At 42.9% G+C, this 22,135-nt stretch overlaps 1 protein-coding gene across 1 annotated transcript in view; it reads left to right on the top strand.

Moving 5' to 3' along the window:
- Positions 1-22,135, top strand: part of LOC138300931 (inhibitor of nuclear factor kappa-B kinase subunit alpha-like) — a 417,875-nt gene that overhangs the window by 5,708 nt on the left and 390,032 nt on the right. Inside the window, exons 2-3 of the mRNA XM_069240833.1 lie at positions 8,998-9,092; positions 14,723-14,837. Coding sequence (XP_069096934.1) covers positions 8,998-9,092; positions 14,723-14,837 — 210 coding nt within the window. The remainder of the gene's footprint in view (positions 1-8,997; positions 9,093-14,722; positions 14,838-22,135) is intronic.

Genomic DNA, 22,135 nt, shown 5'->3' with positions numbered 1-22,135 from the left:
TATAGCCGTGGGGTAGCCCTTATTGTCAGCCTCCATTGAGTTACTCCACGCACCCCCCGTCACACATCATTCACCAACAGTCAACCCAAAGTGAACCCTTGCCTACGTTTGGCCCTCATTTAGGTGACAGGGCTGACTTTCCTTCTATCCAAGGTGTATCCCCATTCAGACCCTTGTGGGTAAACTCCACCTGAGTCAACCTAGTGCAGCAGCCCCAGGTCAACTGCTTACTCCACATATTCAGCGACCCATGATCCACACCCAATTTCAGTTCCAGGTGTGCACCTCCATGTCCCTTCAAACAGTGACAGTTTTCCTCTCACCCCTATCCATGAGCACCCCACCTTCCATCGTAGTATGCACTTTATAATACGTTTTGTACCATAATACCATCAAATCCCTCATTCAGAACCTAGTTGGTGCTCCTTTTAGGTAAAGATGTGCACTTTCTTTCATCCAAAGTGGGACTTCCTTTCCGGAAACTAAATCTCAAAAATATACCTCTTTATTTTCTTTTGATGAAATTGAGAAAGGAAAACTAAAATGTAAGCAATTTATTGCAATCAGTGTTAAAATAAAAATACAATTTTGCACACACACACTAGAAAACGAATAAACAGTACATGTGACGGCACAGAAAAAGAAAATTAACGACTATTCGTGCAAATCTTGTTCAGCATGAGTTGTTTTTTCTTCTTATTTTTGTAATGGTACATACGCATTCATAAAGTTTTAAATCAGTGACCAAGAAAACAGAAAGACATTTCAATAACTGCAATTTCATTACAAGACCGGAGACTCCCGTTATGCATTATTCCTTTAATACTACTCCACGCATCACTTAAAAGAAAATCACATCACAAGGAAAACATTCTAAAATAGAACGTTCATTACACATAACCAGTCAATGTAGACAGCATTCTGCCTCTTTTAAATGCTCCTCCTTGCATATAAGTATCATTTTATACCTGCTCTTGTATATTTAGTAATCTATTATACTTTGTATGTATTTATTGTGTTTTTGTCGGTTTTCAATTCATGGTTACCTTATTGAGTTAGCATTTAAATGTACCTACTTGTACTATTTATTTAATTTGGTATTACATGCAATGTAGACTTTACTGGTGAGCGCATAGACCACATTCTTACCCCTTTTTTCGGACTGTTCCAAGAATTAATCTTGGTCTAGAAGTCACGATCACAGGCTCTCGCCCTCAGAATTCATGATTCAGTTTCACACGTATTAGTGGATTTTCTCTTAAATACGACCCCCTTCACCATTCTCTCTCGCGGCAACCTCACTGTGTTCAACTTTGGTGAAGACATGATCCGACCGGGATCAGGCCGCAATCGGCTTCATCCGAGATACATAGGCCTTCACAATCCGCGATCGGCTGCAGCCAAGACGCAGAGCTCACACAGGCGGCATAGAGCCATTAGAGGAATGCGTTGGGACACGGCAAGCCATCCCAATGCGAAATCCCAGCTCTCCATTTTAAGTTGGTGACAACTCCATCGGATTTCCTAATATTACGCTGCTGTTTTGGGAGATCATAACGCGTCATCTGTGACAGTTACGATCTCAGCTGATCGTTATCCCTCTCAGCTGATTCCTTATCGCTATTTCATCGTTCTCCTTCTTTAACTGACAAATTTACACTAATTCCTGTTGAAACGTGCTATATTATTAACACTTTTAAAATAACAGAGCCATAAAAAAAAGATAGTCTACTACGTTGAATGTTATTACTGTGCAGTATGTCTGATGATGAAAGACAGTCCTTTGGCCTTTTTCAAGGAAGAATTAATGAAGAAATTATTTAAAAAAATGATTCACCACAAAATGCGCACATGCGTTAAAGCATCTTTGGAGCAAGTCATGTCGACCAGAAACACTCTTAATAATGAAAAAGAGTGTGAATCCTCCTCAAAGGTTTGTGAATCCATCTTGCAAAAAAGAAGCATTACGAACAACAAAGGGTAGGAGAATAAGAAAAATTCAACATATTAATGAGCCAGAAAGAAAGAGCCTGGTTTATGAAGAAAAAAAAAATGGGTATCCAAAGCACCTTCAACAGAACGGAGGCCATAAGCACCTGAAAGAGAAGTTGAGGTCTAAGAACCCTACAACAAATGGATGCTATACGTGGCACAAAGATGAATACTACCTCTTGGAATAGATTTGATTCACACACTCCCAGTGACATGCATTTTTCTGATGTGGGTGAGGAGGAATTCCGTACTGAAAAACCTCTGGACAAATATGTCCTGGATCCTGATGGTGATGAATCAGGTTTGATCTGGACAATTTATTCATGGAAGAGGATCTTTCCCCTTCTCAAAGGATGTGGTTCATGGATCCTCTGGGGGAGGAGATCTTTTCACCAAACAATAATAAACACCCAAGAAGTACGGAATGGTACCCACAAGCACGTGTAACAAAATTCATTAAAAATGGATTTGCAATCCTCTCGACAAGAGAGCCAGAAACATTTTAAAAGTTTAATGCTCCCATCCTGTAATTTATGATCAAACTTGTCTGACCCCCAACCTAGACCCGGAACTGATTACCTTTCTATTCAAGTTAGGTAGAGACCCGAGAAAAAACCTCAAAAGGTCACTAAAATGTGGTTTTAGCGACCTTTTGAGGTTTTTTCTCGGGTCTCTACCTAACTTGAATAGAAAGGTAATCAGTTCCAAGACCGATTCCTAGATGTAGTGGTTCCTTTGGCTAGGATCGTTGATATGATTGAGGAGGCTCACATCAATGAAATACCTTTAGAATTACCTTTTAATTAGAGGATGGAGCCAAAGGACAATGGTCCTTCAGGGCAACGCTAATGCTAAACTAAATACTGAAAGGCAAAGAGTTGACTTACTAAAGATCAGCCCGAAACTTGGTGATCTGGCTGAACGCTAACCTTCTCTAAACCCAAAAGGACTTCTCTTTGTAGAAGATATGATTATGACTTAAGGAAATTATAATTGAAGAATCGCTATTACTCCGGAAGCATCACTACTGAGTTGGCATAAGTTGAATGATAATGCCTTGTCCTCCGTGTGAATTCCTCCAGTCACAAACATCTGTCACAAACAGCTAAGATGCTCATTGTGTATGCTTAATAAAGGCCAGCAAATACACAATATGCCATTTGGTAATTATCCAACCCACATCTAGAACCTTTTCAGGAATCACAGGGTGATGGGAGTTACTGGGTTCATGTTGGGGAACGAGAAGAGTTTACCTCTGGAGTCCAGTGACTTAAATTACTGTTCAACCCAAAACATATGACTAAGTAATGACAGGGTGAGGTCCCTCTAGCTTTGCCCGGGTAAGCTGGAGAAAACCATTCTGCTCACTCCTGTCAGGTATGGGGTCACTTCTTTCAAGGAACTTCCTGGGACCCAAACATAAGACCATCCCTCAAACAAAACAAAAAGCACACCATGGATTACAGAGTTGGCAAAGTGGGCTAAATAATTGTGATCACCTAATGCTGTTGCAGCCCTTCATTGCACCAAGCATTTTGTGTCCTTGAGGTAAAACCATTAACCATAGTTGCAATTCTTCTCCTTTCCAAGCCGCCTAAAACTCTTTGTGGGCTGGTCACTAATTCCTAGTTACATGGGGACCATACTGGCTGCCTAGAGCAGTTATCCAGGGATTGTCCGGGTAGGGTGCTCACACGCAAAATCAGACTCAAGAAGCAATTGGTTTTTAACACTGCAGAAAGAAATAGGGACAAGAGGCTTCACCATACAGGTAGGGTCCATAGCATAAACTTGCAAATAAGCCTTACTGGTTTGCCTGTCTAAACCATGTGAGGTAATGTGGATTATTATATGGCGGGGTTGTGAGATCTCACCATGCAATAATGAGACAAATCAATATCCAGTCTGGTTTGTTTGTAAAACTTTAGCTCAGTCCTGGGTAGCTGTAGCTCAGGGCAGTCAGGCTTTATCTAAGCAACAAATGTAAAGTATTAAAAAGTACAAAAACAGTCGAATAAGAGGAAAATGCAACATATTAAAAATGCAGCACTGATTTATTTTAAAAAATGTTTGTATTTTGTTTCTTTAAGTTGACCCCACAACAACAAAAATCCACCAGCGGCTTCCCAAAATATGAATTTCCAAAGAGACAATAAATCACTGCTTTTTGTGATTTAGGGTTAGACACAACAAGCAATTTGAAAAAAAAACTATATGGGCATTCTTGAGAGGGCAATTCTGATAAGAAGTCAGTCTCAGGGACCAGTCAAGTCCAGGGGACAGTTACCTTTGGGTGTAAACATTTCTGCGTCCTATGGGCAAACCACCATAGACGTCAATGTAGTGGTCCTGATGCAAGATGCTGAAGATGTTTGAGGATGCTAAGATGATGTCAAGGGGCTTTCCTGTGGTCTCTTCTTGGTTCTCCAGCATGGGAAGGTGACTGGCCTTAGGGGTCGATGTCCCACGAAGTCTGGGTGAAGTGCAGCACAAAAACAGTTGTCATTGGTCTACAGTTCCCTTTAACTTGCAGTAAATTGGGTGGCCAAACTGCACTCTGATGACTCACACAGGCCCAGCAGACTCCGTGCATGTTTTGAGTGGTCAAAACATGATCACCCAGGTAGCACCTCAGTGCCCAGCATCAGTCAGGCTTGTTGGCGCTGGGCACTCAAGGGTGTAAAAGCTTCTCAGCTTTTAACACCCAGTGGCAGTATCTGGGAGTCAGCCAACTGACTCTTAAGTCACTTTTGCGTTTGGGGCTAATGGGTAACGTTTCCATGTGCGGAGCACCACAGGCCCAGTCCTTTATTCAGTAGTGCAAGGGACAGTCCGTGCAGTCCAGTCTTTGCAGCCTCGCTTTGCTGTGTCCAGGGAACAGCAGGGCAGTCTTTCTTCTGTTCTTTCTCCTCAGTATAGATGTGATCTAAAGTCTGGGTGCTCAGGGTGCTACTTTTATGCCCTCCACAAGCCTACAGGGATGTGGCGACTAAGTAGCCAAAGGGCTGCCAAGTCGCCTCCCATCTAATGACTTCTTCCTGGGAAGTGCAGCGTCTGGCTATCCCAGAATGCACTATTCTTCCAACTCTCAACCTGGCAGAAGTCTTCTCTCGGTGTGTGGAGCTCCCTAGTCCAACCAAGAGATGTGGCTACCTGGGGGCTACACTTACTCTTCTTGAAAATACTATTTGCAATGGCTTTTCCCTCTCTGCCAGAGATGCCAGCCTGTCTGCTAAAACAAGTAGTTAGCCCCTTTTAAGGGTATCTACCACTTGCCCTTCAAAGGCAACTTCTTGTTTGAAGTTTGCCTTTCATTCGGCCATCCTGCCAAGAGGAGGTCCTACCTTTTCCCTTGTAAGATCCTTTGTTTACCTTCCTGAGAGTCATTCACACCGCTCTCCAAGAGGGCAGCAGGCTGTCTTGAGGGCGGCTACTTAGCTACTTTAGACAACTAAGTGGCAACTTTCTAAAGCTGCCATTTGTGACCAAGTGACATTACATTTTATTTGAGCAATAAGTCAGGTTTAATGCAGTGATTATTTTGATACCTTGAAGTACAATGTTTAGTAGTCCATTTTGGAAGTGTGCACAGCTGAGTTGTCAGTGGATAATTCCATACTCGCCTTTGGAGCTACTAGCCTGCCTATAGTAAAAAATGACAATGAAGGGTTTTTATTGCCAGGACATATAAAAACACGTCCTTTTTAATGTAGAGCACCCTTCCCTAGGGCTCATTAGGATTTCCTTAGAGGTAACTTATGTATATTTTAAAGTAAAGTTTATGGTTTGTCATAAGTTTAAATGACAAAGTCGTGTTAGCAGTTTAAAAACTGCCTTACCAGTCTGCAGGGGTGGACATACTTCGCTTTGTCACACTTGTGGCTGCACAATCAGTGCTGCAGTATCAAGGACACTTAAGTTACAGGCCATGGGTACCATATGCAAAGGACTTATAAGTAAGTTATGTAATGCAATTGGAGGAAAAAACTGTTAAACATACTATTATGGGTTGGAGCACGTGCACTGAGTCTTGATCAGCATGGCCCAGTGCACAATTGTCATAACACCAGTACTGCACAGTCAAAAATGAGGGCAATCCAGAACAGAAAGGGGGGAACTTAAGGTAAGCTTAAGAATGTATAATTTTAATTGTGGAACACAGGATTCCTGTCTGATCCATTTTCCCAGAAAAAGTAAAACTTGGAAACTGCCTCCCTCTGGGGTGGTGTTCCTCCTTCTAAGACCCACAAAACCTGCCAGCCCCATCACAGCTAACTCAGACTTCTAGAGTTACTGCCATTATCAAAGGGGCTTTTTGCAGGAAGAGCCCTAAGTATTTTTTTCACCCTTATTTTATTTCTTTATTTTTATGCTCTCATTTTGCGAATACCTTTACCTTTCCCAGAGTCAGGTACCCCTTGATGTTTCTGAGCATTATAAATAGGGGTCACAGTGTTCCATTTTTACTGATATTTTTTTTTTTTTTTTTATGTTTAAAAACTTACCATAAAATTAGGAGCCATAATTATAAAATATCATACAAGGTGATTTCCACACATGGTAATGTGAAATAGCAGAACAATATGGCTCCATGGAGAAGTATAGACACAAAGATCAACGTTTTAGCAATCAAATAAAAAGAGTTTACTGCTCACTCCTCTTCTCACTGAGGATTAAAGCATGGAAGGAGCTCTACTATAATAGCCAAAAAATGTCTGAAAAGTGTGCCAGATCTCTTTGATACTAGGCATTCATTGTTAGACACTGTCTGTGAAATTGTTGTGTTGGCCAACACTGTAACAGCCCAGGGCTTATCTGTGGTTCAGCAAAAGCTCTCTGGTAGTAGAGAAGAGGATACTGTTAAAGGCAATGTCCAATATATTTTCCTGTGCCTCGTGTTCTGTAGCATGTGTCCCTCCTGTTGGATGCAGCACAGAGAATAACTTTGTTAGCTAAGGCTATAAAAATGATGGCTGTTTAATAGTCATTTGCTTTCTTTCTTTGATCAAACCAGGAATCATCTCAGATATCGCTGACATAGGATAATCTGCAAGTGTGTGTGTGTGTGTGTTTTGTTTTCTAATTTCTACCCACATTTGCGTATCCTAGTTACATGCTGCTGTATTTGCCTCGTAGCAGTTTTACTTTGACGTTTGACTTTGCTACTCCTCTGTAGCTGAAACCTTTTTTTATCCGACTAGAACAAATATGCTGGCAGTGGGTTCTCATTCCATCACGTTGGAACACCTTGCTCAGGCTCCTTAATGTTAAGCCCAATTCCCCATCAGAGGGTCACACTGATTTTCATTGATAACATGAGTACCAATTTCATGATTAATAACTTCAGTGCCTACCTTAAGTGCTTCCACACCAAGACTAAGTTATGAAGTGCTGCATAAATAAAAGGTAGCAAAATGCAGTTACAGCAAGGCAAAGTTTAATGCAAATTGTTATAGTCTATCTTTGCCCTGCTTGAACAACCTTCTTTTCCTGTGAATTTTAAATCCCAGTGCCTACAGAGAAAGTGAGAGTTATTTTCTGCAACCCACCACTGTGTGTGGTTCGTTGTATGCAAGAAGCTATCCCCACAATCCTTCCACCCTTTCTCACTTCTGTGCCTGTGTTCCAGACACACTCCCAACCCACTCCCACGTCCCTCACTTGTCTACTAGGCTAACTCTGTATAGCAGGGAATATTCCAGTGAGGAATACTTTGCATTGAACTGGCTGCATGCTCCATGAGCAGGGCTCGAAAAATCATAAAAATGTTACTAGACCCGCAGGTCGAGTAACTTAAATAATCTACTCCACCTAACTGTAATGTACTTGACCCATAAACGGTCTCAAATTGTGTGATCCTAGGCAAATAGTTTACAGAGTTGCCTTTTGATTCATTCTCACATATGATTGCAACTTCAAATATGTAAGCTCCAGCATTTCTGCAGTACAAAAAAACCTCTTTTGTTTGTTTAAGTAGGCTTTATGTTTGCTTCATGAATCACAAGAATCTAGCCCACATATCTGTGACTTCTAACCGACATAACCTAGGACTTCTTTTAGTTTACTAACCACATTGCCATCAGGGCAGGAGTGTTACTCAGTTTGTCTAAACACTCAATTTTAATAAATATAATACTAAACCAAGATTTGGTAATATATTGTCATCTATACACAGTAACTTTCCAAGAAATGTCTGAAAACCTCTCCACGAACTTGCAGCTTTACTGATAAAACAATATAGCGTATTCATCTTTGAAAATTGTGTTTCAGAAAACATATCCTTTGCACATAAACACATAACATATTCTGATTTGTTTTCATCCTATTAAGACATTCTTTTCATCACACAGAAATGTAAAAACGGGCTTTCACAACTACTGAAATATATTTTGAAATGTTTGCACAGTTGACTTAGTCATTTAAATGTTGGGTGTAAACCTGACACCCTATATCCTTTTATTTTACATTCTAAACAGCGGGTCACACAGTTCACTTTACAAAGTCATGAAACTCTGCAGTCAGAAGGAAATGTAATTGTAAGAGAAACTGACTTTTGACCTCTGTCTGTTAACACAGAGCAAATGTGGCATAAGAACAAAATTTAAAGGCATCTTTTATTGCCCCTCCACTTTTCAACTGAACAGAACACCTGTTCAGTGTCAACTCGCCAGAAGGGTCATGTGAGTATTAAAAATAGCTCGACCTGATCAAATAAGACTCACCAGTGCGAGCGGTCGAGTGGATATTTCGAGCGCTGAGGGTACCTCAGAGGTCCACATGCTAATAAATCAGCCACCACCTTGGACTGTCTAAGGAAGAATTCCTGAACTTGCCACATCGTCATTACTTATTCTCTATTTCGTCTTGGAAGGGCAGCTTGAAGGACTCCACTGTGCACTTGAGATCTGCTTTTTATCTACATACTTTCTGACAGTCCCATAATTCATAATGTCTCATTACTGTTACTCTGGTCACTTAAAGCTCCTTTTCTTTTTCTTCCCATAGGAAACCGGTGTGAAGATTGCAATCAAATCATGTCGACTGGAACTTAGTGCGAAGAACAAGGAGCGATGGTGCCATGAGATCAAGATCATGGGAAAGTAGGTTTACTTCAAGCAGTAAAGTCCCTGAACTGATGGATGACAGGATTAGTGACCTCTGAATGTGCTTTCTTTTTAAAAGACCTGGAACAGTTCATAAGACTGCCAAGCAGCCCCCAACACCTTTATTCACCAAGTCTCTCCATGCAGTTTCTGTTTCCGTCATCATGATGCCTGGTGTATTACTGTAGTCCTGGAACTAGTTAGGTTGTCTCTTCTTTTCCACAACCAGGACATGTTGAGACTGGACTTTTAAAGCTCAGCTTCTGTGCTTTACTATAACGCGTTACTCCCCTCCTCCTGAGTCTTTGTTAAAAACAACTTTCTTGAGAAGACAGGTGGACTGAAAGTAATCGATTATATGAAAGAGTGGTTGTGCTTTTATCTTAATTCAGAAAACAACTATTGTACCTGGTTTTACTTTCTTGCTTTTTAATGGCAATGTTGGTCTGTTTTGCACATCCTCTACAACTTAAGCAGATGCCCGCCTATCCTACATAGGAAGTGTCAGAAGTGGATTTTGAGAATATGCAGCATATGAATGCCTGGCTGTGCATGTCATTTCACAGAGCCTAGGGCAGGGGGAGTTGGATATAACTAGTGGAGGCCCAAAAACATACTGCGAGTCTGATCTCGGCACTGTCCTTGAACACAGCATGTCACATCATGATGCAGCCCTCATGGAGAGTGGGCCATAGTTGTGGGAACTTTCTGTGAGAGGTGGGAGTGCAGATTGTCCGATGTCCAGGAGCAGGACAGTTTTGTCCGTGACTACCAGGAATAAGCTTGGTGTCAGTGGCAAAGGGGTTGGAGAATCTATGTAGGGAAACTAAAGGTCAAGATTAATTGATGGAGACCAGAGAAGAAGTACATAACGTGAATAATGGGTTCCATTGCTAATGCACTGTAGTTGGATTACCAGTGTATTCCCTTTTGGCAGTTGACGTGGCATGAGGTGGCAAAAGTAAGCTGGTAGTGGCCTAGAAACCAGCATGACACAGTAAGGATCAATGATCAGCCAGACCTATCTCTAAAAATGATAGGTCTTCTTTCTCAGGAAGGTGAAGGAGAGTTAATGTAAGATCAACACAAAAACAGAAGATGCTAGCTGAACTGTGACACTCTCCCAAATATTTTATAACATTTCTGATCTAGACTCTTATAACCCTGCAAATTCTAGCAAGTCTTATTTTGTGGGGAAGAGGTTTGTGTTTTCAGCTGCCATTGGGAAACTTGCTTACTGCAAATCATTTCTGTTCATACAGTCTATCGGCTTAAGTGAACACAGTGTATCAAGTTGCATTTAAGATGTCTGAATCTTTCTTTGCTTTTTCGGTGACCCACGGTGCTGGATGGGACACTCCATTGGATTGTAATTTTAGATGCAGAATTTGCCTCAGATCAGTTCCAAAAGTAGTAAAACTCCCAGCCCTGAACCAAAATGGTAAATGGTCACACTGAAGTTAAAAAAAAAAAGTGAAATCAGGGTGCCAAAGCAAAGTTCAGTAGGCTCGGTGTATAAATGCTCAGGGGTGCCGGGGGATCCAGAAGTCCACGTTTCTAGTGCACTGGATACTAGATTGTAGGTGGAGCAGGGAAGGGTTTGTGCTTTAACTGACCCATAGTCAAAAAGAGGGATTTTGGGTAACTTATGCAAGGCACTCCAGCAAATTTCACAGTGTGAATCAACCTTCAAGGCCAGTCTCTTCGCAATTTGCAGACTAGATTCTCAGTTTATGGAGGCATGCACAGGAGTGAGTCACTGTCTGGAGTCATGTGTTCCAATGTGTTGTAGTGGCATTTAGGGCAAGTGGCCAACCATCACTTTAACCACACCTAACTTGAAACTAATTAGGTCTAAGAAGATATTTCTAACAGCTACTGAATCGATGCAGCTGCCCCCCCCCCCCCCAATGGGACCCTATTCCAAGACTTGAAATGGAGAGAAAATCCTGTCTCCCTCCTCGGGGCTGTTTTTGGATAGATGGAGTCACCCTAGTATACTGGGCGAATGCAACTGTCAATGTTCAAAGCTTATTGCAGTGTGGAAAGAAACGCTGCAGCACCTCAACATATGAATCTGTTATTTCTTTGTTCATTGCAGCACTGCACTGCTGCAAACTCCTGGTGGCTACTTGGCATCTCAAACTAGGGAGAGACGTCTTTGATATCTGGCTCCAATCATCGGGCCTGGTGTTAGCTCAGGTCCTTGCTACTTCTCTCACTGAGCAGTTAGCTTCACCACCTTCTAAGCAGATTAAAAACGGTGCACCGCTCAAGTATGTATGCAGTGGATGTTGGAAATTATGAACTTGATTAAAAAAAAAATCAAATGAAAGTCATTCACTGGAAAAAGACACAGTGTTGATTCTGGCTCAAATGCACAAACCACTGATATCCACCATTTAGGATTACCAACGCATCCTATATTTGCTCGTCATGCTCAAAATCCAAGTTGACCAACTACAATGAAATAAAGAAAATAGAGAAAAGTTAGTCAGTTGATAACCATAACTGGGAAGATTCAATGGATTTGGTCCATAACCAGAACTAATTTTTAGGTTGAGCGCGCAAGTGCCTGGACCTATAGTAATTATTGTTGGCTTTTAACCACACCCATGTCACGCCTATCACAGTAACTCATTTGTGGGCTTTCCTTTAAAAAATCAGTTGATGTCATTGGTAAATGCTTTATGTTTGTCCCACCTTGAGGCTGTTTTTGTCACACTTTGCAGACTGTCCCCTTACATGTATTATTGCACAATTACCTATATACTTCAGCGTGAGCGAACTTTTTTTTTTTTGTGGTCTCTCCCCTTTGTTCTCCAGGGCGCTCACAGTGCGAACAGGCACAACAGCATTAACTCAATCTGCGGTATTGGAGCGCTGGTAACATGGTTCACAGTTACCTAATCAGAGTCATTTCTTGTGGCTCTTCCCTCAAAAAACATGAAATTGGTAAATGCTGTATATAAAACAGAAATCCTCATCGCGAAAGCGGTTCTCCCGGCACAGCAGGGGCAGAAACCACTTAGGCACCAGGGATTGTTGTGTGTGTTGTGTTTGGGGGCGCAGCCCCTTGGGCAAGGGTCCCTCCCCATGGGGGGGGCGCATTACTGTTGGCCATATCTGCCCCCCTGGGGGCATATCTGCCTATTTTTGGAAGGCCCATCTGCCCGCAAGGGGGGCAGAAAGCCTACCAGAGACCAGGGAAGATTATTTTCTCAAAATAAGAGGGTGGGGTTATGGCCGTACCCCGCCCCCCATCCCAAATAAATGGGGACAAAGTTGTTCTGCCCACCGGTGGGCAGATGGGTCACTTACCCCGGATCCACTCCCCGGGGGTGGGGCAAGAAAGTATGCTAGATGCCAGGGAATTAAAAAAATATATATATATAAAATAGTGGGGTGGTGGCTACCAACCAGTATGGGCCAGGTCATGCCCCCACCCCAACTGAAGGACGTAACAGTCTTTCAGCTTTCCCTCCGCACACTAAAACATCTTATCCCATGGCAAGCAAGAGGATATTTTATTATTTTGGGTTTTGGTTTTACATTTGGACCATGAGAGATTGGCTAACTGTCAGAATTGTCCCACTTGGAATGGTGAGGGCTGCACTTTTTGGTCTTTGGGGCGCTGCCATGTAGAAAAATCCAGAAGACCTTGACACATCTGAACACTAAACATCTGGGTGATTCCATAGATTAATACAAAAATTTGGTGCTCGGGTTTGGGTGAGGGGAGGGTCTCCGGGACCCCCTCACCATGTACCTAACGGGCCTAAGCTTTTTTTTTTTTACTATAACAGTTTTTTTGTGGGGTGGGGGGGGTAAATCTCCGGGACCCCTTTACCAGGCACTTAAGGGGCCTAAGAGTATTTTTTTATTTTTTATTTTTTTAGAAGTGTTTTTTTAATTTTTTTAATATGAGGGTTTTTTTCATGGACTTGGGACTGAGGGCCTGATTACGATCTTGGCGGATAGAAAACTCTGCCACAAACATGACAGCTATTCCGTCCGCCATATTATGATCACCATCGTCCATAATAGGATTGTAAAACGGTAGACGGGATATCAGTCCCATTTGTGATGGAGTAACCCCGTCAGCCACGATTGTAATCAGGCCCTGATTCCTAAAATGGCTGCTGCCACATCTTTGGTGATGTGGTAATAGTCACTCAGACCATTTCTTTTAATTTGTCAGATCCGCGGATACTCTGTGAAGAGAAATACCTATAAAATTTGAACCTGAACGCCTCAAAAACTACTGAGCAGATTTACACCAAATCACAGAAAGCACACTTTCTGGCAAATTTGGTGTCATTCTTTACAGCACTTTCTGCAGTATTGCCGTTCAATTTTCCTATGTTTAAAATGATTGGAGAAAACACATTTTGGGACCTCCTTTTTTGATCTGCCCCTGCTGAATGGATCACCTCGAACATTTTGAGGAAGGAGCCGAGGTGGATGAACATTGTTTTTTAGAAAGTTTTGTAAACTCGTCAAATGGTGCCAAATTTATCAGGAGACAAAAAATTATTTTCTTATGGAAACGTGGTCTTAATTATAGCTAACTAGTGGCAACTGCCACTGATGATAATTAAAAAAAAAAAAAAAAACACCTCCCATCATCTTAAAAGCCCAGTGGTGTTCCGACGCCCATAAGTGCTTCTAGAACTCTGGCTGTTCCAGCAGTCTTGTAGGTGGGTTGGTCAGGAACATAAGCCATCGCTAGGATGTAGGAATGGTGAAAAAAAGTAGGAAAACAGTCTGATTTCTCTGGACTTGTGAGGTGACATCCTCTTCTATCCCAGTATTAAACAAAAAGTCTAGATATGTTTCCGAGTCTCGTCAGATATAAGAACATGAGAACTGTCAGCATATCTAAGGTATTTTGCTGCACAAGAGCTTTCTACTGTACTTTAGTGCTGGCCTGAGAGGACAAATCTTAGCACCATGGTTCTTTGTTCAAGGCCAGTGCCTTTCATTTACAGGAAAGGGAGCTGCTTTTATCAGACATGCTACGCATGCTGTTCTGTCTTATGCCATTAACCATTCTGTTTATGGTGGGGGAAGACATTGAGAAAAGGAGCCTGGGTGAAGTTTTAGGCTAATCCATTCCTACTATCAGAAGTTGAGCTTCAACCAATATAACAGCTTTCAGGCTCCTGTCGTGGCCATTGTGGCTTTTGGTATAGAGCAATAAAGCTGAAGGCCATTCTCCAGCTAAAGGATTGCAACCTTGAATTTAGGTGAAGGTACAGGAATTGGTAATAGGTGTCAGGGTTCAGGCTTCTTTGGTCATATCACTGCCAGCTTTTCTAGCATGCTCCTCCACTCTATTCTTTTTGCTAAATAACAGCCGACCTAACCATTTACTGGCCTTGAGCATCATCGACCATGGGGAATGCAAGACTAAGGCCTGTCACTCCAGTAAGCCAGCAGATAGTGCATTATCCTTATGTACTACTGCCAGTGAAGTAACAGTATAGCACTTGGACTTAGTAGACAAGTCAGAATGTTTCATGTTTGAATATTAGTTCATTAGTAGGTTTCATTTGGGCTCCAATTAGCTGGATGAATTGCTGATATTTAATGTCATTGTTTTCCTACTATTTTTCTTCCCTTAGATTGAATCATCCCAACGTGGTTAAAGCCTGCAGCGTCCCAGAAGAGATGAACTTTTTAGTGAATGATGTCCCCCTTCTAGCCATGGAATACTGCTCGGGAGGTGACCTGCGAAAGGTGTAGTACACAACCATTTAAAAAATGCACAGCTGCCAACTTAGTGAAAGTCATTCCACAGTAAGACCAACTCAGTTCACTGAAATATATTCCCTACATTTTCTTATTCCCTGCCTTCTGATTAGCAGCCTTAAATTATAACCATCATACATCATTTTGGCACACTTGTTTTCAAATTTATTTCTTCACTTTTTTCACCATTGTTTTGTGAAGGGGAGGGTGGGAGAGCAATTGGTTAAGAGAGTTAGAGTGACAAGAATTGGTAAGACCAATCTGTCTCTTTGCCAATGATGAGTGAGTGATATGATTGGCTTTTCCGGGGCATGACATGCTATGTTAAAAGTGTATAAAATAATTTTCTGAACTTTGAAGTTAGCCGCCTTGTTGCATGATGAGGTGACAATACAAAACATCTCCACGCACAAAGCCTCTGTTTTGCAGCCCTCAACCCCCTTTCCCTGGATCCAGACATCCTCAGTTTTAGGGTGTGCCATATGGAGCGGGATTGGGAGCAAGAATAAAGAAACCTGGAACCTTGTGAAGCATTTTCTCTTTCCCAAGACAATGAGCCTGTTGTGACACTAATCTGGAATACAAACAAAGAAGGGCTAATATGTCAGGATTGCTTAGAGAAAAGTTGCTCCTGTGTACGGTACTCCCATCATAATACCAAAAAAACAAAAGTACACAGTTCCAGCCAATAGACTAGTACAAATGTAAACAGTAAGTAATAGTCTATGAGTCTGCTCTTATTAGAACAAGAGCCCTCACTCACCAAATGGTGACATGCTTCATCATCGGGCTTTTGCTCCTCGTCAGGCCGACACTGCAATGCCTGACGGGCCCCTCGTGGGGGCTCTTAGCCGGAGATCTTTTGAGTGTAAAGAATGCCGGTAGCTGAGTGCTAGTATGTGGGATTGGTATATGGGTCTGTGAAAATAAAAATGGCTAGGGGTCTGGAAATATCGTATTTAATCAACCCAGACCCCTGTCATGATTAAAAACAGAGTGTGGGTAAGGATTAGAAGTAATGTCTAGTCCACCCTCAGAAACAAAAAAAACGTCCGTCCCTGAATTAGGGGAATGTGGAGAGTTAGAGTACAGAACTAACTATACTTCTATCATCGGGGTCAACATGTTTCTCGCAAAAAATGTCTGTTAAGATCGGTGCGATTCGTCAGGACTAAAAAACGTACCTAATCCACATGTTATAACCCAATACTGGATTTCTTCGTACCACAAAAACCCTCCTTGTATTAAAGGATGGGCCCCATCGGGATAGCGATAAGCATCAGTGGTCCAGGCTTGTATAGTCAACCCGCTCGTATGGCCACCGGGTGGATAACCTACCCCTGCTCCGTGTCCCAGTTTTGTTTCTGAGGGTGGACTAGACATTACTTCTAATCCTTACCCACACTCTGTTTTTAATCATGACAGGGGTCTGGGTTGATTAAATACGATATTTCCAGACCCCTAGCCATTTTTATTTCCACAGACCCATATACCAATCCCACATACTAGCACTCAGCTACCAGCATTCTTTACACTGAAAAGATCTCCGGCAAAGAGCCCCCACGAGATGCCCGTCAGGCATTGCAGTGCCGGCCTGACGAGGAGCAAAAGCCCTATGATGAAGCATGTCACCATTTGGTGAGTGAGGGCTCTTGTTCTAATAAGAGCAGACTCATAGACTCTATTACTTACTGTTTACATTTGTACTAGTCTATTGGCTGGAACTGTATACTTTTGTTTTTTTGGTGACACTGATATGGCCTGCAGCAGTGTGAGGGTCCCATAATCTGGAGAAGAAACTCCCCCTGGCTATGCATTACCTAGTCTGGTAAGATGGGTGCTAAGTGTGCAAACTATCATAGACTTTCCCATAACAGAAAACGGTGGGTCAAAGCAACATTTGACACCCTATCTGCAACACTTACCTGCGACAGAACCAAGTGGACTGCAGTGCAGGAGCACTGGTAGGCTAGTGGCCCATTGAGCCACTAGCGGCCTGCAGTTTGCCACAACTTACCTGCAGGTCGACTCTCTGAGGCTCTGTCCTTCTGTAGAAGTGCTGTGGAGGCTGGCCCTGCATCTCACTCCGAGTGAAAATTGCTGGATTTCTTGCTAGGGACTGCTGATATATTAGAAGTTGCGGGTTACTGGGCCTGAGCCTAAAGGGCTCTGAATTTTCAGACCTTCGTAGTGCAGTTAATCTGCCATGGTGCGGAATCGAGAGAGGAGTGATGGGCACACTTGGAAGGGAGACTGATTGGGGGGCCTTGCTCACCTCTCTCCCTAATCCCACCCAACGCCACACATAACCTCAGCATCAGCGACCTGAATCCTCCCACCCCCACCTGGAGACTAAACCGAGAGAATGAGGAGCCACGCTGGGAAATAGACTCCCCTGCATCAGCTTGCTACTGGAAGTGGTCATTATTGTGGCAACAGATGATGATGAAGAACACGTACTGTCGTGACACAACTGCCTGTCCTTTGAGGCTGTAAAACCACTCTGAAGACTGCAGATTACAGACATCACCCTTGCTGTTGCTGATGGGCAGACATAGCATTTGGCATCAAAGCTCCTTGTTTCCTATGCTGACTGTGTAACAGAATCATGGTTAAGATTAAGAACCGTCTGTCCTGTCTGCATGGCTCCCACATGGCTGACTCATCACATAGAATGGATGATGAGCTGGCAGGAAATTGAGCATCCACAGCAACAATTCTCTAAACAATTCAGGACATGATAGTCACTTGTAATGGGCTTGTCCTTCTCACACCAGGATATGAAGCTGAAGGAAGAATCTCCAGAGCAGAAGACATGGTCTGGGTCCTTCAGAGCACAATCACCACTTGCTGAAAATTTAAAAGCAATTGCAAAATAGAGCAGAAAGTGTTGGATGAAGGTCTAGGTGCAGTAATTTCTGGATAATAATCTCACCCACAAATTCCTCACCTTTTGAAGAGCCCTAGGCTGGATTCTGAATTTCTCATTTTAGTTGCTTCTATACATTAATAGGAGGTGCCATGGAACTGTGCCATGACCTCCCACCACCTCTGAAAGTGACACTGTAAAGATGCATATAGGTGTGCTTCTGTGCTCTGATTTTGGTTCTTTCTTTCTGCACTCTTCAACATGGATCTCAAGCTCTGCTCCCTACTTTGTCTACCTTTCACAAATGCCAAAATCATCTTTCCTCGGACAGTGATAGACAAAATGTCTGTTTTGAAATTTGCAGGCCTTAAACCAATCTATGACTGCAGGAAGCAGATTTCCATCAGGGATTCATATGATGTCTGCCTGTGGTGTTTAAGGTCTAAGTACGATTGTGTCATAAGTGCTCCCTGATGCCTACAGAGGTAATTAGGAGCTGGAGGCGATACTATGCATCAGAGAGCACAAAAGGGGAGGTAAGCTGCACTCCCAAGTATAGAAACCGTTTTTGCTCTAAGTCATGTGCCTATTCCTGCTTCAGATCCCTGCCCCGCTTTAAGTCTCTAGGCAACTTGAAGGGGCGGCCCAAGGCAGACCGTGACATAAGAGCAGGATATCCTAGTGGGATTTGCCTCCATCTTGCTCCTCCTACACCGGGGTCACACCATGCAGTTGACATGCCAGAATTGTGTCTCTGGGACTGGTCCATGTCTGCCCCAAGTTTCTCAAACCTTCCTCAACCCACAGCAAATTGACGTCTTGAGTAAAGCCATGCTGCAACTCATCAGGTCGATTCTGATTCTTTCTGAGATCAGTGACTCACTGCTGAGGGCAAAATTCACCCCAGTCATTTGGGGCCAACCTACAGATGTTGATAATCCTTCTGTTATCCAAGGACCCCAGGGGTCATTGACACATTCCGAGGGGATCCGGAGGCATCTGAAGGCCTGAGCCGATAGGGAGGCACTTCTCCAGCTGGGGCCTCTCTACTGAAATACAGGAGTGTTTTTATATTTATTACTTCAATTATGCAGCAGTTTTAAAAGCTTTGCAAAGTTCTTTTTATAGTTCTGTATATCTGCAAGTTTTGAGGTAAAAATATGTGTCAAGATAAATCTGGTGATTAATGGACCTGCTGGAGAGAGATGGGAGTTTTGTCTGGTAGCAGTTGTGACTCATGTAAGGTAGCACATATGGTTAATATGCATCCTGCAAAGAATGTGTATCATGTACCTCAAAGAACAGTAATTTATGTGCATAGCACAGTGGGTTACTGTTTTTGTCACAGAGATTCCTTTGTTACTGTGCAGTTCATAAGTTACTATCGCAGCCTAGCACAGTGAGTTGTGAACTGCCAACCTGTTCTGTGGCAGGCCATTCTCCTTACCCTACCTTACACCCTACCTTACAATGATGATGGATACATCGCCTCTGGCACAAGGGGAGATCAGGGGCTCTGTTTGTTTGGTTGACTCTGAGGGCCTTCTCCCCCCCACCCCAACTACCACATGGAGGCCTGTTTCAGATCTAGGTAGATGTCACAACCATCATGTGGTACAACAATAAACAGGCAATGTAGGATCATGATCCTGTTTTAGAAGTCGCTGTTTCTCTGACAGCCAAATATTTTGCATTCTTGACTGAATGCCAGTGTGGACGACCAGAGCAGATGTTCAGCTGACGGACCACGAAAAGCTCAAGATGGTTCAAGGCCTCTTCACCCAATGGGGCTTGCTTTGGTTGTATCTTCATCACTGATGAAAACACTCAGTGTCACAATAACTGCCTGCTCAAGGCTCCCTGAGAGACTTGTGTCTCTCAGGGAGCCTAGAGATGTGGGGTGAAATTCTCCTGTATACCTGTCCACTCACTAACTCTCCTTCCCTAAGTTCTGAAGAACAGAAGAAAACACTGACTTCAGATGTTTCTGATAGGTCTGGATTTGGCCCGGTCCGTGTGCTATCCCAGTATTTTGGGCCTGAGCATAGTCTCCCTAATACATCCATTACCTTTTGGTAGGACCTACTGTCTCAGCAAAAAGGCTGGTTCTGCACCCAAATCTCTACAACCATCATTTCTGTGCGTTGAGATTGAATGGCAGCAACAAAGCAGTTTTTATTTACCTGCTGCAGTATTGGATGTTGTTCTGCGGTTAGATTGCTTTATACCAAATCTAGATATGTGGGTCATTGGGAAAAGTCTGTGTCCTGGTGAAAGGCTATCAAATTGATCTGCTACAGGCCAAGTTATATGGTGTTTTGGGTGTGCTCTAGCTGGGCCAGCAAGCTTTTGAGTGTGCATTGTTAAGTTATTTATTGGCTTTTTTCAGGCTTCATAGTTTTGACTGACCAATCTTCATTATTCAAGTCACCAAATTTGAGATGCGCTTTCTGAAAGGACTTTCGTACATGTTCCTGCTGACGCATTTCGCTATGCCTCAGTAGGACCTTAACTTGATCTATAGGATCCTGATTTGCATTTCTGTTGAACACATGCATAACTGTTCTCTGCTCCTGCTAGCTGTTAAAATGGTGTTCCTCACTGCAATTGCCTTTGTGTGCCATTCCAGTGAGCTGCAAACACTGTAAAAGCATCCTCTGTGCACCACCTTGTTCCATGACAAATTATTGCTGCAGCTGTGTGCTTCATTTGAGCAGCAAGTTACGTTGCCCCTCCATGTGGACTAGCCATTGACTAAGGTTTTTTTTTCTGCTTCACATACCTGTATGGAGGTGGATAGGCTTGCCCTGGAACCAGAAAAGAATTCTCAGTCTTTATAGTAAGCGGAGGAGTATCCAGTCAACAACTAGCTGTTCTTGAGCTTTGCCAGTGCTACTTTGGGAATTGTGGTGCACAAACTAACTCTAATGATCTTGGAATATTCCCCCCTCTTTACCCTGGTGATTGTGTTCAGAGCACCTAGTGGACCAAATCTGAGTTTGCCGGGTGGCCAAGGTGGTGCTTGCTGGACACGGGTGGCCAGTAGCTGACTGCAGAGGCGATGGATTGCCCTATCACTGTTGCAACACTACAGGCCCTGAGATGTTCTTAGATATACATTAATGAGTCAGCTTATGGCTCTGAGACCAAGACCTGGATCTCCTCTCATACTGCTTTACAGTAACGATAAGCCTCTGTTCTAAGTCTATATCACACATGGTCTTTAGTTTCGGTGTCAGATAGTTCTGGAGTGGAGGTGTACGATGGAAGGTGTCGGGCAGGGATTTGGTCGGAAGTTGTGTTTCTGTTTTTTTCCAGCAGATAACATTCTGAACGGAATTGTTGGATTACCAAAAAACTATTGCTACTATAAGCACCACATCAACAGATACTATTTTCAAAGTTGTCTTATGAAATGTCAATGGCCATTTAATAAGAGTAAGTGATTGGCAGTATTACTGTATGTTACACACCACTCTCCTTATATTGTCCTCCTGTAAGAAACTCGCCCTCTGGGTATCAAAAGTAGGTTCCTACGTAGATCCGTTTTTTCTGTGATGTTCATTTGGAATTCACATCAGACTCTAGGTAAGTATTGATACTCCTCCACAAATACCTCCATTTCACTTTTACCCAGATCTGAAAGAATTACAGGTGACCTTCTGTCCTAGTATCTGGATTGCTTCATGAAGAGAATTGGACTTTGCTTGGGGTCTGCGTACCCTTAACACACACCTCCACCCATCTTTTCATTTTCCTCTCCTATACTTGAAGGTGATCTTTGACCGAGAAGTGAAGCTTCACATTGCTGAAGAAGACATTGGCATCACATAAGTCCTGCTTCAGGACCAAATCAAGGCAGCAAACTCACCCCAAAGCTTGCTCCTTCAAGAGGTAAACTTCATGGTCTAAGTCCTCCGGTAAGTCAAAATCCAAATGTAAACACAATAAAGCGAAATGGGGCTCATCCCCCATACCACCACTCTCTAAAACTTCGGTGCTCTCATCAAAGGTAAAATAAGGACAATACTCTCAGTGGATAGAAACACCACGAAGGCTGCTGGGTCTGTGGATCCTGACAATCACACTCGAACACGCAAGGCAGAAACTCTAGTGGGGGGAATTTTAAATGCAGACATGATAGACAGGGAGCTAGAAAGGAATTCTGATTGGAAAATTATGTGCGTAGAGGCATGCCAGACTCTATGCACATATGCTACCTATGGAAATTCTATGTAGCTGTAGCATAGAATTGCCAGTAGCACCTAGTCTTGAGCAGGAGAGAGGTTGTCTGGCATGAGCGGAGATAATCGGTGTTTACGTGGGCCCATTCTACTTGACGAATTAAGTACTTGACTTCGTTCTAAATTGATACTGAGATTGTCTGGATTGCTGCTCTAGATCAGCTGGGTGTGTA

Source organism: Pleurodeles waltl, chromosome 6 (genome assembly GCF_031143425.1).
Source record: "Pleurodeles waltl isolate 20211129_DDA chromosome 6, aPleWal1.hap1.20221129, whole genome shotgun sequence".
NCBI lineage: Eukaryota > Metazoa > Chordata > Amphibia > Caudata > Salamandridae > Pleurodeles > Pleurodeles waltl.
The sequence above is the reverse complement of the archived record's forward strand: the minus strand, read 5'-3'. Positions and strand labels throughout refer to the sequence as shown.